At 38.0% G+C, this 16570-nt stretch overlaps 1 protein-coding gene across 2 annotated transcripts in view; it reads right to left on the bottom strand.

The window, feature by feature from the left end:
• Nucleotides 1–16570, bottom strand: part of WDR72 (WD repeat domain 72) — a gene marked incomplete at both ends in the record, with an annotated part of 202792 nt that overhangs the window by 170940 nt on the left and 15282 nt on the right. For both annotated transcript variants that reach the window (XM_080707446.1, XM_080707447.1), the window contains 7 exons: nucleotides 1567–1762; nucleotides 4989–5209; nucleotides 7639–7884; nucleotides 8251–8392; nucleotides 14070–14166; nucleotides 14547–14692; nucleotides 15619–15738. In XM_080707446.1, the coding sequence (XP_080563572.1) occupies nucleotides 1567–1762; nucleotides 4989–5209; nucleotides 7639–7884; nucleotides 8251–8392; nucleotides 14070–14166; nucleotides 14547–14692; nucleotides 15619–15738 (1168 nt within the window). The remainder of the gene's footprint in view (nucleotides 1–1566; nucleotides 1763–4988; nucleotides 5210–7638; nucleotides 7885–8250; nucleotides 8393–14069; nucleotides 14167–14546; nucleotides 14693–15618; nucleotides 15739–16570) is intronic.

Here is a 16570-nt window from a genome sequence, read left to right as displayed (position 1 = left end):
GTTTTAGGTATTATATTTAGGTCATTTATTCACTGTGCTTATTTTTTGTTTACAGTGTGAAGTGAGCGCCCAACAGGGCCTCACTAAGTAGCTGAGGCTGGCCCCAAACCTACAGTCTTCCTGTCTCAACCTCCCAAGTACTAGGATTACAAGCGTGCGCCACCACGCCTGGATAACTGTGCACATTTCTAAGTATATGTGTTTTACAGACCTGTATTTTACAAGCAGAATATTTTACTGCTTTCTTTGATAATAACTATAATGATAATACTACTCAGAGCTTATCACCTACGGACACTCTTTATAAATATCATAGGTATTAGTTCATTAAATTCTGACAGAAAAAAGTATTATCACTCCCATTTCACAGATAAAGAAATTTCTCTGCAGAGAAGCCAAATTAATATGCACAAGGTCACAGATCTCCCCATTAATAGGTCCTAGGCAAATCCCGGGTCAGAGTCTATTTTATCCATTTTTATATTCGACTGCTATCCAGATAGAAAGATTACCTAAGTATTCTAAAGCTTTCCTAATTGTTAATAAACTGTGGAATAGACCACCAGAGCCTCCAAACTGGCCCACCATTTATTAGCTGTGCAATCATGCACGTTTATACATCAGGTCTACAATTCCTCATCAATAAAATGATGACTAATACTTCTACCTACCCCAGAAGTCATGAGAGTCCAATGGGAAAATGAAGATTAAAGTGATCAAAGCTGAAAAGAAGGTATAGATGTAAGGTACTGATATGTTGCACCCTCAAAACTCCAGTACATTAGTCATCAACGTTAGCACATGACAGTCAAATGGAAGAAAACAGTAATTACTTTGGTGAAGTATGGTCCTAAACTCTTCACTTTATAAACTACCCAGTCTGTTAATAATACCCAACACAAAACCACCACGGATTAATCAATAAAAAATCATCCAATAGTTTCAGTGAAATGTACTCTCAGGTGAACTCTCCTGACTCGTACTCATGAATTACCTCACTGCATTCGGTGTGTTCCCACCAAGTTCTGAAATGTTATTCTCAATCTTCAGTTATATGGTAAAACTTAAAAAGAAAACCTTGAAAGCTCAGACTACACATTCTACGGTACAATATCAAAAGTTCAACTAAGCCGCTCAGTTTTCAGTTTCCCTGACTCAACTTTTCCAAGTTTTATAATTAATTATATTCCATTATCAGTGATCATCAATTAGCTCAGAATGTTGCAGAGATGGTGAGTATGCTGAAGAAGGCAGAATTTAATGATCATTTGAGACCAGTAGGACACTAAATTTCTCTCTTGTTAATAATTAAAGTAGATAACTTAAGTTTTTATTTATAGCTTCCAGAAATATCCGGCTCATTCCTGTGCAATGCCCCATCAGCTGGAAGGATGTGACTTAGGATGTTGTGTTTTATTTTCCACACATGACTTCAACTGAAGCCATAAAGGCAGCCCAATCAAAGGTTAAGCAAGTGATGCCATTTCTGAGTCCTCTCGAACTTTGCACACGTGTGTGCGTAGTAAATATATATAAAGGATAAAACACTGTAAAATTTCAGTTTACCTGTTTCAATTTCCCAGATGTAGACAGAATCATCTGCACAGCCAACAATTAAGAAGTTCTCCACTGGGTGCCATTTGATCATGCGCACGGGGAAAAGGTGCTTCTGAGCCCTCAGGAGGCACCTCTTCTCCTCCAGGTTCAGGAGAGCTACAGAATGGTCACTGCACACGCAACACACCATTTGGTCATCTCTCAGCTGTGAAAAGACAACAGCGTACTCATGTAAGTAAATAGTCAAATGCTTTCTCTATAATTAACACAGATATCTTTCCCCTAATAACACACACACACAAGAAAATTTTGTTAAAGCCTTATTCACACATGTACAGTTCTGCTTTCTGCAGAATCTCTTCACATAGACCTCAACCACTTATAAGAAAGGTCAAGATTCTCCATTTTATACAAGTAAAAATGGAGAATCCTAGGCCAGATCTACTTACGAGGCAAATGAGGGATTTGACAATTACCTAGCAAATTCAGGCAGTGAGGCAGATATCTGAAATAATGCAGAATTTAAAAAAATAGAAGAAAATACACACAATGGAATTCTATTCAGCCATAAAGAAGAACAAAATTATATCATTTGCAAGAAGAAGGAAAGTCCTGGAGAACATTGTGTTAAGTGAGATCAGCCAAGCACAGAAGGAGAAGGTACATATGTTTCCTCTAATATGCCCAAACTAGGAAACACAGAGGATACCAGTGGGACTCCAGATAATGGAGGGGAAATATCAGCAAAGTTTGAATGGAACGATAGGAGAGGAGGAAAGCTTACCTTGATTAATGAGGGTCTACATCTGAATATGTGTAAAATTATGAATATGACATGGTTAACCTGCACAACCATTAATGGGAGGGGGGAAGGGAAAATGGGGGGGGGAGAGGGCACCACCAAATATAGTTTAAATGTAAACTATTTATGTTCAATAAACAATTGTTAAAAAAATAGAACTAATTTGTTGCCACGCAAAAGAAGCTATTTATAGACACAAGCTTAGGCGCAAGGGTGTCATGAGCTGATAGTTCCTACCAAACACCTCAAAATGTGATCTGATTCTCTTCCTAGAACTATCCAGATTCTAATCCAAACAGGAATTCAGAGTGGACACAATCTAAAGGTAAGTGTTAAATGGCTCCTACTGAATGCACAGCCTCAAAGACACAGACCAAAATAGGTTGAGAGGACAAGAATAATTAAGATTGTTTTAAAAAGTCAGTGTGTGGTTACCTTGACCACAGTGTAGGCAATGCCTATCTGTGTTGGGCATTGTCGATCTATTTATTGTCGATTTCAGCTGTTGTATTTCTAGAGACCTCCCAAGACCCTTCATCAACCTCTTTGTGGGGCACTAGGAAAATTATTTTCTTCTCTAATTCTTATAAGGAGACTAGAGTCTAAAAAAAAATTGCAAAATGGCAGGTATGATAAATATAAGGCTTAAACTTATAAAAAGGATTGGATGGCATTCCTTCCCAAGCATCCTTCACGAGTGGAGAATCTTGCCCATCTAGAATGGGCAGCTCGGTGTGCTTCAGGAACATTACACACAAGCCACGTGAATACACGTCTTAGGACCAGGGGTGGACATGTACTGGTGACCCAACCAGATTCTGCTTTGTAAGCATTTGAGCAATAAAAGATAGAAGAATTCACAGGAGGAAGCAAGAGGGGAGCATCACAGGAAAGCATAGCAGTTTAGCGCAGAAAACTTGGTTTCTGAATTTGTGAGGCCTTTCTACGTTTTGTCCTGGATGGCTAAAGGATTGCTGCTATGCTCTCTAAATAAAGTCCCTTTTTATTGGACTTGATTTGAATGGATCCTTAGCATTAAATCATCTATGGCTAAGGCAGGAGTAAAATAGATCAGGAGTGAAAGTGACTTGGACCGCTGTACTGCAGCAAAAAAGTAATAATAATAATAATAACAAGACTATAAGCCCAGTACTTGAAAGGCTGAGAAAGGAGAACCAGAGGTTCAAGGACAGCCTCAGCAACCAAGAGAGACCCTCAACCCCTCAACAACTTGTTTCAAATTAAAAAAGTAAAAAGGGCTGAGAGTACAGCTCAGAGATAACATTCCTCTGGGTTTAATCTCCTGTACCATAAACAAACAACAACAACAAAACCAACAGAATAGAGAAACAGAAGAATAAAAGCTGTATCAAGGTATTCCACATCACCACATGAACTATTTTTAAGAGTTCAATTTTTTTTTACTGTTTCACTTAATCATTTATGCTGCCGAAATATTGCTTTTTTATGTCTTACTACAAAATATAGTATAAATTTTTCCAAGTTTATTGGAACTAACTTTTCACAATATTATAAAATAAAAATTTTACAAGCTAATTACCTAACCTACAAAATTGACTTACCTATGTTACCCTGGGATTTGACTGCAGACAAAACTGAAAACTTGGATTTGTTTATATTTTAACGAAGACATCAGTTTTGTAATATCCAAATTTAAGTTGATATGAGAAAATTATACCTGTTTCATTTTGCCCTATATAAGAGAGATACTCATAAATTTGTCAAATCTCAATATTTATCTATTTATATATTTCTTTACTTACTTTTTGTGGAACTGGGGATTCTCTTAGGAACAACTACCTCTGAGTTACACACTGAACCCTATTTTTTATTTTTATTTTGAAACTGGACCTCATTAGGTTGATGAGAGTCTCATTACTTGCTGAAGCTGTCCTCGAACCTGTGATCCTCCCGTCTCAGCCTCCCACGTACCAGGATTACAATTGTGCAACACCTTGTCCAGCCATCCAGCTCTGTTTTATTTTTCGTTTTGAAACATGGTCTAAGTTGTAGAAGGCATCACTATTTTGATGAGACTGTCCTCAAACCTGAGTGAGATCCTCTTGTCTCAGCCTTCTAAGTACCACAATTATAAGCTTGCACCACCATGCTTGGCTTAATAGTTATTAAATAAACATGTTAATAAAAATGTACATAGGAATAATACATCAATATGCTTACAAAAGGAAATTACTGAAATTAAAAAGTTTCTAATTTTTAAACATATTGATATATTTTCCAACATTGTTTGGCTTGTATTTACATTATCTATTATTTTTATGAAATAACTCTGCATTAAAAATTCAAACAGAACTAGAGATAAAAGAAAGTATGTAGGTACTTTGAAATAATTAAGTGTTTTTTTGTAAAACTAGAATTGGTGATATATTTGCTTTAGGGCCAAATTATTTGCATAAGTTATAAGAAAAATAAAATATAAAAAGATTAGAAAAGAATATGAAAAAACCATCCAGTTACATTACGTGTACACAGAATTTTTTTTGTCTCTTGAGAATATGGGTTATTTTTCCTGTTGTTTTTTTAATGTTCTATAATGTCATATAACTTTCAAATTTTGTGTTTTATTTTACTATGTCCCTTAACTTACTCTGAAATTCTCTGGTGACATCAAAAGAGTTGTTACTGGACCAGCTTGCAAAAAGAATTTATACAAAATTTCTTCAGTAAAAATATTCCACAAGATAACATATGAGCCTTGGTCGCCAGACACCATCCAACTCTGGTCTAATTTTGAAGAGAAACCCTGTGGGTAAAGCAATGCAGTGACGCTTTGGTGATGGCCTCTAAGAACTTTATGAGAGGGAGAATCTGGGGGAAAAAAAGAAAAAAAACATACAAAACAGTGCAAACTTCATCTTTGTCCAGGACAGAATTTGGAGATTTGTCTGTCACAGATTAACATAAGTACACACTTGGCCAAGAAAATTAGTGAATAACCCTTAGACTCTCTACCACGGCAAGTGCTTTACCAGAAGCCAGATCCGGGTTTGATGGGGCACTAACGCTGGGTGATCGACTCTACTTATTCCTTAGGAATATTAGCAAGTCACCAGTTCTTGTACCACGAACTAGCAAACACTTTTTGCAAAAGAGCGAAGCCTTCACAAAATAAGGTAAGATGATTTCTGCTGTTTTCTGAATTAGTATAATCAAGGCCAAGTCTAACACAGGGAAAGCAAGTTGCACAGGATACTTCACTTGGGCAGATGTTAGAGATTACCTAGCTCTATATCTTTGTTTCACAAATAAAGTATCTGAGGCTCCAATAACTTTATTTAGCTTTATTTACTGACTTAATTCTGAGTATCTAAAACCAAGCACATATTTAAGAGCACAGATTTGCAGATAAATAAATCTGCTATATATAGAGATAGAGATAGAGATAGAGATAGAGATAGAGAGAGAGAGAGAGAGAGAGAGAGAACGAACACTGAACCAAGAAGCTTTCTACCTCTGAGCTACACACCAGCCCTTTGGTTTGTTTATTTTCACTTTGAAACAGGTTGCTGAAAGCCTCCCTAAGTTGCTGAAGCTGGTATTGAACCCTATATCTTCCTGTCTCAGTCTCCCAAGTACTGGGATTCCAGGTGTGTGCCACCATGCCCAACTGAATTTACATAATTTTTTAAATGGTATATAATTCTTTTCTATACATCCTAAAATCTCAGTCACAACCTATACTTCCTTCCCTCATATAAAACCTCCTGCTTGCATCATGGAATTTGCTTAACAGGTGTCTACTGTTGTAATGCCAAAGACATACAAGAACACATGTATACTTTATCAACAAAGAAATGGAAAGCAGAAAGATACAATTTCTTTTTCCTAATTGTGAAAGAGTAAAAAGTTTAATATCAGGCAAAGTTGACAGAGGTTTGAGAAAGAAGCATTTTACTTATTTATTTGCTTGTTTGTTTATTGGTCCTGGATATTGAACCAAGGGGTCTGAGCTACACCCCTAGACCTTTCTCATTTATTATTTTGAAACAGGGTTTTGATAAGTTCTGAAGATCTCACTATATTTCTGAGGTTTTCCACAAACCTGTGATCCTCCTGTTTTAGCCCCCCAAATATTGGAATTGCAGGTGTACACCATCACACCCAGTTGAGGGAAAGGCATTTTTATTGACTATTACTGACATGAATGTATATTGATGTAAGATTTTTACAGGAACTTCCAGATACTTCAAAATTAAAAATACAGACAATGTGGGTGTGGTGGGCATGCTTGTAATCCCTAAGCTTGGGAGTCTGAGACAGGAAGACCACAGGTTCAAAGCCAGCCTCAGCTACTTAGTGAGGCTCTTAGCAACTTGGCAAGACCCTGTTTCCAAATAAAATATAAAAGTAGGTCTTGGAATGTAGCCCAGAGGTAGAAGGTCCCTGGGTTTCATCCCCAGAACCACCAAAATTAAATAAATAAAATTAAAATATAGACAAATGTTCATTCAGTAATTCCACTACTGGATATTAATACTGACATACATCTACATATATGTATGAGGAGAATCAATTACATATTGTTTGTATTCGCTAAAGACTAGAAAAACTGGACATCAATTAGTAGACCTTTTGAGTTAAAATTTTATTACTAAGCCGGGCATAGTGGTTAGCGCTTGTAATCCCCACGTTTGGGAGGCTGAAACAGGTGGATCGCACAGGTTCGAAGCCAGCCTCAGCTACTTAGTGAGGCTCTCAGCAACGTAGTGAGACGCTATTTCCAAATAAAGTATAAAATAGATCTGGGAGTACAGCCTGGAGGTAGAAAAGCCCATGGGTTCCACCCCCAGTACCACACACACACAAAGAAAAAATGTTATTACTAGACATTTAAAATGGGCTCATAAAGAATGAACATCAAATATTTCATAAACATTGATTTAAGAACCTTTTACCTAAGCATACAGAGTATGCTTCTATTTATGTAATATAATTAATACATACTGCTATATTGACATATGCTTGCATATATATACAGAAAATTTTAAAATGAATATAAAGAAACAAATATTTACAGTATGCTTTAGTGAAAGAAACTGTAAGAGCAAGGAGATAAAATTGTTTTTCATTGTATAACTTTCTCGAATTTCCTAAAAGCCCATTTTACTTTAATATTAAAATATGTACAAATTTATCAGCAAAGGCCAGTCAAAACCCTGTGAATCTTTTCTGATGCAGCTTGCTAAATATGAATCTTAGACAAATAAGGTAAAGAAAATTAAATAAAATTCAATCACCTTTTAATAAAGGGCCGCCTTCCAGAAGCCCTGCTTTGGCTGCATTCATAGCCTGTGTAATAAAAATGGTCCCATCGTCACAGCCACATATTAATTTATCAAGACTCGGGACATACTCTGACGATGTGACTACTGTGGTTTCTGTCTCATCTTTAAGCCCAGAGAAATGGTCAATAATACTTTGTGATACTTTTTGGTGCTTATCAAAATTATCTTGAAGGGTCCAGGTGGTAGTTATTGGTATCTCTAAAAAAAAAAAATACACAAAATAAGAAAAAAATGTGGCTTATCAATCTACAATAGGAAAAATACGATCAAGACATTTCTTCATTTCTTCAAAACTATGCATACGGTCTAACAATTTAATCCATATTCACATTGCCAGCATTCATTCTTCGATATGTTCAATGGATAGTAATTTACATTATGTTGGTTGAATTGTCCGCATCTACAAGCTACGTGTTTATGTCTAGTGTCTAATACATCGTGGTTCACAAGTGACTGTTTTTGTTTGTTTGTAGGGTCATGTTACCCAACTCAGGAAAATACAGAGTCAATGACAAATTAGTTCTTAGAAGACATGTGACTGATTAGAACAGAAAATGATCTTACCTCCAGGAGAACCATCACTCTTGGACACGGGGACATCAGGGATGTGCCACAGAGTGATTCTTCCTGAGACTTCTCCAGAGAAAAGCACCTTGTAAAAGGGTTCTTTCCTTTCATCCATGAAGCCCATAACGAAGGGGAGGCTCTGTGCCAAAACACAAAGTGACCTGTTACCAGAACGTCTTCCAAATGTAGAGCCATGCGGCCTTTGGAAATGGAGGAGCAGCACTCCAGAGCTGAACTAAGTTTTCAATTTAGGTCCCAGTGTTTCAAAATTGCCGAGTGAATTAAATGAAATAATCTTTAACTTAGGAAACACAAAAAAATTCATCAAAAAGGAAGTAAATTCATCAGCTACATGTCAGAGTTGATAAGAATATCTAAACTTTATCAACTATGTTTTGCATATATATACATATATATATATATATATACACACACACACACACACACAAGTTACATACATTTATATACATGTATATATGTATGCATTACACAGTACTGAGAAGAGTTTAACACATATTAAGTAAATAATAGTCACCATAGTCTTGTGAAACTGGCATTACCCTTGTCTTAATTTTACAGATGAGGAAGCTGGCCGTGAAGGAGCTGACTGCCCTGCGGTGGAGACGGCACTGGGCTCTGAATGTAGTCACTCTTGGCCAGGAGCCCTGTCTTCGTGCTTGTGCTAGCCACTCTGGAGGTCCAATCTCGTCCTAGGCCTCTTCAGCTTTAAGTGTCCATGAAAATAACAACAGCTAATATCTGTATAGCAATTTTGACTAAGTTAGCCCAATGCTTTCCACTTTCTGTTGAACATTTCTTTCAGGTCTGACGTGTAATTTCAAATCCCAAATTCCAAGTGTCCGCACAGAAAAATGACATCATAACTTATCATGGACATCATGTGCTATACAGCAAAATATGTTCCTACACACTCTATGTTACATGTATTATACATATTACCGCTTATAAATGCATTGCATGCGTGGTTTTAACTTTGCTGTGGCAGAATAGATGGTAATGAGGCACAGTGCTCATCAGATGTCACAAGTGAGCACATTTAGAGCGTGTCCAGTGTCTCAGTGCAGGGCAGCTGTTCTGAAGGTAGGCTTGTATATGGAGGTTGCACACAGGAATTAAAATGACTGAGTGATTAGAAAAAGACCCCACAGGATCCTCTTTTGATGTACAAATACAAGGCACCCTGAAAAGAAAGCCAACTTCTGGTGCTAGAATTAAAGAAGTCTAAGAAAGTAGTGGTTCCTAATACAGTGATGATTTCTATACAGAAAATCTACGCTTTGAGCGGTGGACAGAGATATGTGAGTAGAAAATTCTATCGTGTGTCTTCAGAGCAGAGTAAGGGCCAAAATTTTGTTGCATTTAACCCTCACCAGAAAGCTATAAAGCGTTGTTATTATCACTGTTATAGAACTAAAACAGAAAACAAGAAACAAATTCTATACCCTACAACAAAGATAAGGAATCCTATATAGTCCCCCCAAAATAAGAGTACTGTATAAAATAGTGCCAAGGAAATCTGAAAGATAAATAGATGACACGCTTGTCATCCCAGCACTCAGGAGGCTGAGACAGGAGGATCTGGGTTTGTGGCTAGTCTCAGCTACTTTGTGAGGCCCTTCACAACTCAGTGAGACCCTGCTTCAAAATAAAAGAATAAAAACTAGGGCTGGGGTGTGGCTCGGAGCTAGAATGCCCCTGGGTTCCATGCCCAGTACTACAAAAAATGATAGATGATGATGATGATAGATAGATAGATAATTTTCTACAACCATGAAAGAGTGATAATAACAATGCTCCCTTCAGTATCTACCATCTATGTATGTATGTATGTATGTATCTATCTATCTATCCATTTCCTATTTATTCAAATACCTAGAAAGCCTTTTGAAGTCTTACCAATTTCACTGTTTTACTTGGTAGAAATCCACTGATAAAATTTGGTTAAATTGGATAAGCAAACTTCCCAGTAACCTTGTCGGCAACTGAGAACTGACTATTCTAAGTCCTTTGCTGTTCTGATATGAAAAGGGGTTTCCAGAGAGGCTGGTGCTGCTCAGGTCAGAGCCACGGGTTCCCCTTGAGCTCAGGGCTCTGCTCCTGAAGCTCCAGGTCCCTGTTGCTGCTGCCCTGTCCCTTCTCCCCACATTCAATGCTGCTGTTCCTCACTCAGGCACGGCCACTCCTTGACCTTGGGGTCCCCCTCCTTCCTCCTTGACCTGGGGGCCCCCCTCCTTCCTCCTTGACCTTGGGCCCCCTCCTTCCTCCTTGACCTTGGGCCCCCCTCCTTCCCCCTTGACCTTGGGGCCCCCCTCCTTCCTCCTTGACCTTGGGCCCCCCTCCTTCCCCCTTGACCTTGGGACCCCCCTCCTTCCTCCTTGACCTTGGGCCCCCCTCCTTCCTCCTTGACCTTGGGGCCCCCCTCCTTCCCCCTTGACCTTGGGGCCCCCTCCTTCCTCCTTGACCTTGGGGTCCCCCTCTTCCCCGTAGTTCCCTCTCTAACCCTGCTATTCACCTAAACCCCTCTCCTCACCCCTAACTATATGAGTATCCAGTACCCATCCCAGGAAGTACTTATCCTCCAAGAGGTAGTAAAATCAACTCATTAAGAGTGAAATTTTTGGGGCTAGGCTATATTATATATGGCTATATTATATATCTAGTTTTTATCATATGGCACTTTTGTTAAAAGACTAATTTACCTAGCCTCCGCCTCACTTTTTCCAACTGATAAAGAAGACTAAGAAAAGCACTTACTATATGGGATCACTGTGAGAATTAATGAGTTGAAAAAGACAAGGTAAGCCAGGCGTGGCGGTGCACACTTATAATCCCAGCATTTGGGAGGCTGAGACAGGAGGAGCACAGGTTCATGGCCAACCTCAACTACTTAGTGAGGCCCTCTGAAACTTTGTGAAACCCTGTTTCAAAAATAAAGAATAAAAGTTAGTGCTGGGTGGTGTACCTGGGAGGGAGAATGCCTCTGGGTTCAACCCCAGTACTGGAAAAAAAAACATAAAGTACTTAAAATAACATCTGGTATTTGCTATCTACTTAACCAATATTAACCATTCTTATTATCCTTTTCTCAGAACAATTGATAAGCTTATTCTGAAGACCTATTGTCAGACTAAGAATAAACTATTTGAATTCAAACTCTAGGAATTTACTGCTCTGAATAAGAGTTTAGAAATGGGATTCTTGATGGCAGTTGAAATAAGACAATATGATGTCTGATAATAAGGAGTCAATAAAAGTCTGTCTGTCTATCATCTGTCTGTCTTTATCTTCTCCATCATCGCCTTAGCTGCTGCAGCCATATTCCTTATCTGTAAACCTCAGGATACCTCTATCCAACAGCCTTACAATGAGACAAGAGAAATGTAGTTCATCAACTCCATAGCCAGGACCCTGGCCACAGGCCAGCTTCAAAGGGAAGCCAGGGCGCCCATCCTCACGGAGCTCCTGGGTGGAAGATGAACCCCTAGTCTTGTTACTACAGCTGATGAGCAGTTATGCTTGCAGGTATTACAGATGGTAACCCACAAAACATGTTACTGTCAAACTTTGAGTTTAACTCTCTGGTATCACTAAAAAAAAAAAAAAAAAAAAGAGTCTGGCCAATACTATGCATTTACACAGCAACCTTTCCTAGGCTCACCATATCTATCGAGCTTGTCTTTTCTCCTCCATCACAATACCTTCTTTACCTCCTAACTGCAAGACAGACTAAGCATTATACTTAATGGATGCAGGCAGTACCTGAACAAAGAGAAAAATGTCTGCTATCTTATTCACCGGATAAAGGGCAAGCAGAATCTGAGGATGAGCAGCGCAACTTCCGTTAGTTTTATTTCTTCTATTCATATTTAATTGTATCTTAGGCACTCGTGTGTGTGTGTGTGTGTGTGTGTGTGTGTGTGTGTGTGTGTTGCTGGGGATTGAACCCAGAGGCATTCTACCTCTGAGCTACACCTCCAGTTTTATTTACTTTTTTGAAATAAGGTCTTGCTTGCTAGATTCTCTAAGCCATTTAGAGGGTTTCTCTAAATGGCTGCGATTGCCCTTGACCCTGCAATCATCCTGGCTCAGCCTCCCAAGCATCAGAAGTATAGTCACGCGGCACCATTCTCAGCCCCTTCCCACTTTTAAGATAGAGAAACAATGACTGCCAATGGGGAGGACGTAGGGGAAGCAGGATTCGGGGAGAGAGACTGGACAAAAGAGACAGTTCAACTGATGCTATTTACATATACAAAACTGTCGATGCCAATCTCAATCTCATGTACCAGGTATGGAGGAGAGGGCGTGGGGTGGGATGGGAGAGCAGGCAGCTCGTGAATGTAAGTCCCTCTCACTAGGAATTCCTTATGATGTGATATTACAATGCGCCAATAAAAGTAGAGGAAAAGTTATTGGTAGAAGACCCATAAGTGTATGTCTTCACATTTGGAGAAACAAAGCAAAGTAGCCTTCCATTAGTTGTTTTAATTGTTAGACTTAGTGTTGATATTTGTCGTAGGCAAGAAAATCCTACAGGGCATTTTCAGCTTCCAGGTCAAACTGTGCCTTATACAAATTCAGTCTGGTGCTAAACAGAAGAAAAAAGCGTGTCCTCTGAAATAACTGAAAGTGCCTTTATGCACAATCCACAGTTCTGCCTTTGTAATCAACGGTAAAACAAGGCTCCGTTGCTGCCCGCAAATAGTTTTAGAAACAGCCTTTAACATCTGTCATAATTCTAAAGTTTGCCTATGCTCCAGTGGCATCTGGGGTTCTAATTTTTGGCCGACAGCTTCTTAACCAAGTTTTTGCAACAAAACTTTTCACCAATGTGTTAAAGGGACAATCACTGAAATAGATGGGGCTTCCGACAGTTCTGCAGCCTAATTAAGTAAACTGTCATTCTGTGGAAAGCATGCTTTCGGGGTTGACACATCAATAATTCAAAACTCCTCCTCCCCTCATGATACCTTTTGGGATAATTAACTGACGACTAAGACCGGGGGTTTAAAAAGCCACTTTGAGGAATACCACTGAAATAAAGTAATTGCTTGTATTTTTGGACTTCCTAGAGTGCTAAAGTATTTTTAAGTCACGTAACAAGCTCACAATTATATTCCAACTCTCTGCTAGATATCATATTTGTTTTGATGAGAAACTTTACTCATAATAAGAGCTAAGTACACATGAAAATGTACTTAGATAAAAAATCAGTATAAAAAGCATTTCGTAAAGTTTCAAAGTTAGAGTAGATACATGGAAATTTTAGTAATGTCAGTCAAACCGTATACCAAAAGAATCAAAGAAAAAAAAGTTATGGTGTGTGTGTATATGAGTGTGTGTATGTGTAAGAATAAATGTGAGAAAATGTTTATGGTGGTGAATCTAAAGGATGTACAAGTAATCATACTATTCTCACAACTTACTTTTCCAAATCTTTGAAAATTTCCCAACTACTAGAAGTACGTAACCCCAAATTTTAATAATTCACAGGAGATATATATGGTGGTGAAACTGGAATCTTAATTTCTCCTTTACTTTCTTCAGTGTTTATGATTTTCCTGTGATAATGAAGCACTTTGTCAATCTTAACAGATTTTTTACAGAAAAATAACAGGTATTTAAGGACAAAGTTCTCTCTCCAGTAGCCATTTAACAATTGAACTTAATTTTCTCATTAACAATGAGATGTGATGCTTCCATTTAATTTTTCCAAGGCTGGTTCTAACAAACCAAAGCTCATCTAAGAAGCCAAGAGAAACAGCTCTGCGGCAGTCAGCCTTTTCTTATATTACCGTATTTTCCTCCACATAAGTAGAACACAGCAAGTGGGGATAAATGGTCTCTTTGAGCACTCTTCCATCAGCAGGGTATATGCTTTTTGAAAGCCCGCTGCATGGCAAAAATAAAAAGCGAACTTTAGAAATCTGAGCCTCTTTATCTGTCTCCTCCCCCTCCCGCTTTCGCAAGCCGGATGGTACCATTCAAGTTTCTAAACTCTGGTTATAAATTGTTGGGTTAATAATTACAAGTGACTTTTTGAAAACCCAGCACCAGCTGTACAAGTTATACATGGTTAATCTCATTCCTTCATCCCCTGCTGTTCTGTACAAAGGCTGAAGCCTACGAAGCCCAGAGTAAATCTTCCAGTGCCAAAGTTGTTTAGTTCTGGTTTTTGATCACGGGCAGCATGCAGGGATTTTTCCATAATAAACCTCCCAAAGTTCATTTTCTACCTGAATGTTTGGTCTGCTGCGCCCATCTGAGCCCACCTGTTCAGCAGCTGATAGATAGAACTGTGACCATCTTCTGTCCAGATAAGGATTCTGTGAGCAGCAAGCACCTCGCCACCAGCGTAGGACTGCCCGTTGGTACTAACTTCAGTCCACAGAAGGGAAAAGTCACAATAATCATAGACCTGGAATACAGAGTTGGTACGCATTAGCAAAAGCTTATACTCTCCTCTGCCAATGGGATGCAAGATAAATTATCCTCATCAAGACTATAGCTGTAAAGCAACAATATATTAAGTTTTGATAAGCGGGCACTAGTATTCATGGGTCAAGATGATATTTTACTGGTACTTATTTTTACACATTTATCCCAAGGTAAGTATCCAAGGATAACGTCTGTCTGGTCTCATTATGAATGTGCCCATTAAATACAGAAAACACAAGTCATACATTTATAAATAATTTTATTCTTTCTATATGGGTCATTCGCATTGAATATTTCAAAATGCATAACAAAGCTTATAGGGCAGGAATCCCTTGTTTTATCATGTACTTTGATCTTTTTTCAAAAATATGTAATCCTTATACAAACAAGACAATATAGTTTTATTAACTGAGAGAGTTATATGAAACATTAAATAAAAAGGATGTTATCAAAGGGTGTCAATTTAGCTCTCTTCTTGGAAACATCAGTGAATATATTCACAAGAAAAACAACATATTCCTTAAAAACAAATGTAGTTAAAAAAAGTAGTAAAAGTACTTAAATATAAAATCAATCTATATAAGTGAAATGTATTCGTTTTCTATTTAATTTTAAAATCAGGCACCAAATTTTGAAAATAATTTGGATATAAACGGTCATTATTATTGCATTACTCATAAAATTAAAATATACTACTATACATAATGTCTTGTGAAGCAAAATGATTGAATAGAGGAAGTTGGAAATTGGTCCATCTTAAGAGACAAAACATTCTATTCTATGCTCTAGCAACACATAATAGAGAATCTGTGTCACATAGAGATCATAATCCTTTCATTGTTGTCCTGAACCAGAAAAAAAGAACATCTGTACATCACTGGTATTTATTACGTCACTTTGTCATACCTTCCAACATTTAGAAAACACCACCAACAGAAGTCTCTCTGTATATGTGCAAAACCGTATTGTCTGGCAATTTACACAGTCGAGAAATTTGGATTCTTTTTCATAGACAGCTTGCTTTTCCTTCAAAAGAAAAGACATTTTAGTACTATTTCTAAGAAGCGTATATAAGACCACGCGAATATCTGTTTCCATATTCTGGAAGTAAGTAATACCACTACAAGAGAAAAACTACTGAGTTTTCTTTTATGTCCTTTGAATTAAGATGTTAAGGCTACAAAAGAGACTCTGAGCAGGACAGCCACTTGGATTCAAGGATTTATTTTACTTAATTACTGAAAAATCATTTTTTGTGTGGGGAACCATTTTAAATGCTGGGACAATAAAGTTATGAAATTTCAGAAGTGTCAGAAAGATCAAACAAAAACCGTAAACAATTTTTAAGAACCTATATTATCTTTGTGGGTGTGTGTGGTACTGGAGGTGGAACCCAAGGGCTTTCTACTTCGGGCTATACTCCCAGACCTAATTTATACTTTGGAAAAAGGGTCTCACTAAGTTGCTGAAAGCCTCACTCAGTAGCTGAGGCTGGCTTCGAACCTGTGCGATCCTCCTGTCTCAGCCTCCCAAGCGCTGGGATTACAAGCACATACCACCATACCCGGCTGAACCTGCATTATCTTAATAGCTAATTTTTTTTTAAAAAAGTACTTTGAAAAGACACAAGAGTATCCAAAGAACACACAGGACATTATGCTTTTAATAAGTTTCTGGTAATGTCAGGTGGGGTATGGATTTCTTGTGCTTAGCAAACTAATGCCTCCTCAACCAAGAGATTCCTAAAGAGACATGAGAGCCCCTTGGGAGAGACTAGACAATTATGTCACCAACATAAATATAAATATAAGTCTGTTATTTTGCTTATTACTTCAACTGGTAGCCTGATGCCACCAGC

Source organism: Muscardinus avellanarius, assembly GCF_963383645.1.
Source record: "Muscardinus avellanarius genome assembly, chromosome: 12".
Classification (NCBI taxonomy): domain Eukaryota; kingdom Metazoa; phylum Chordata; class Mammalia; order Rodentia; family Gliridae; genus Muscardinus; species Muscardinus avellanarius.
This window is presented reverse-complemented; position numbering and strand designations above follow the sequence as displayed.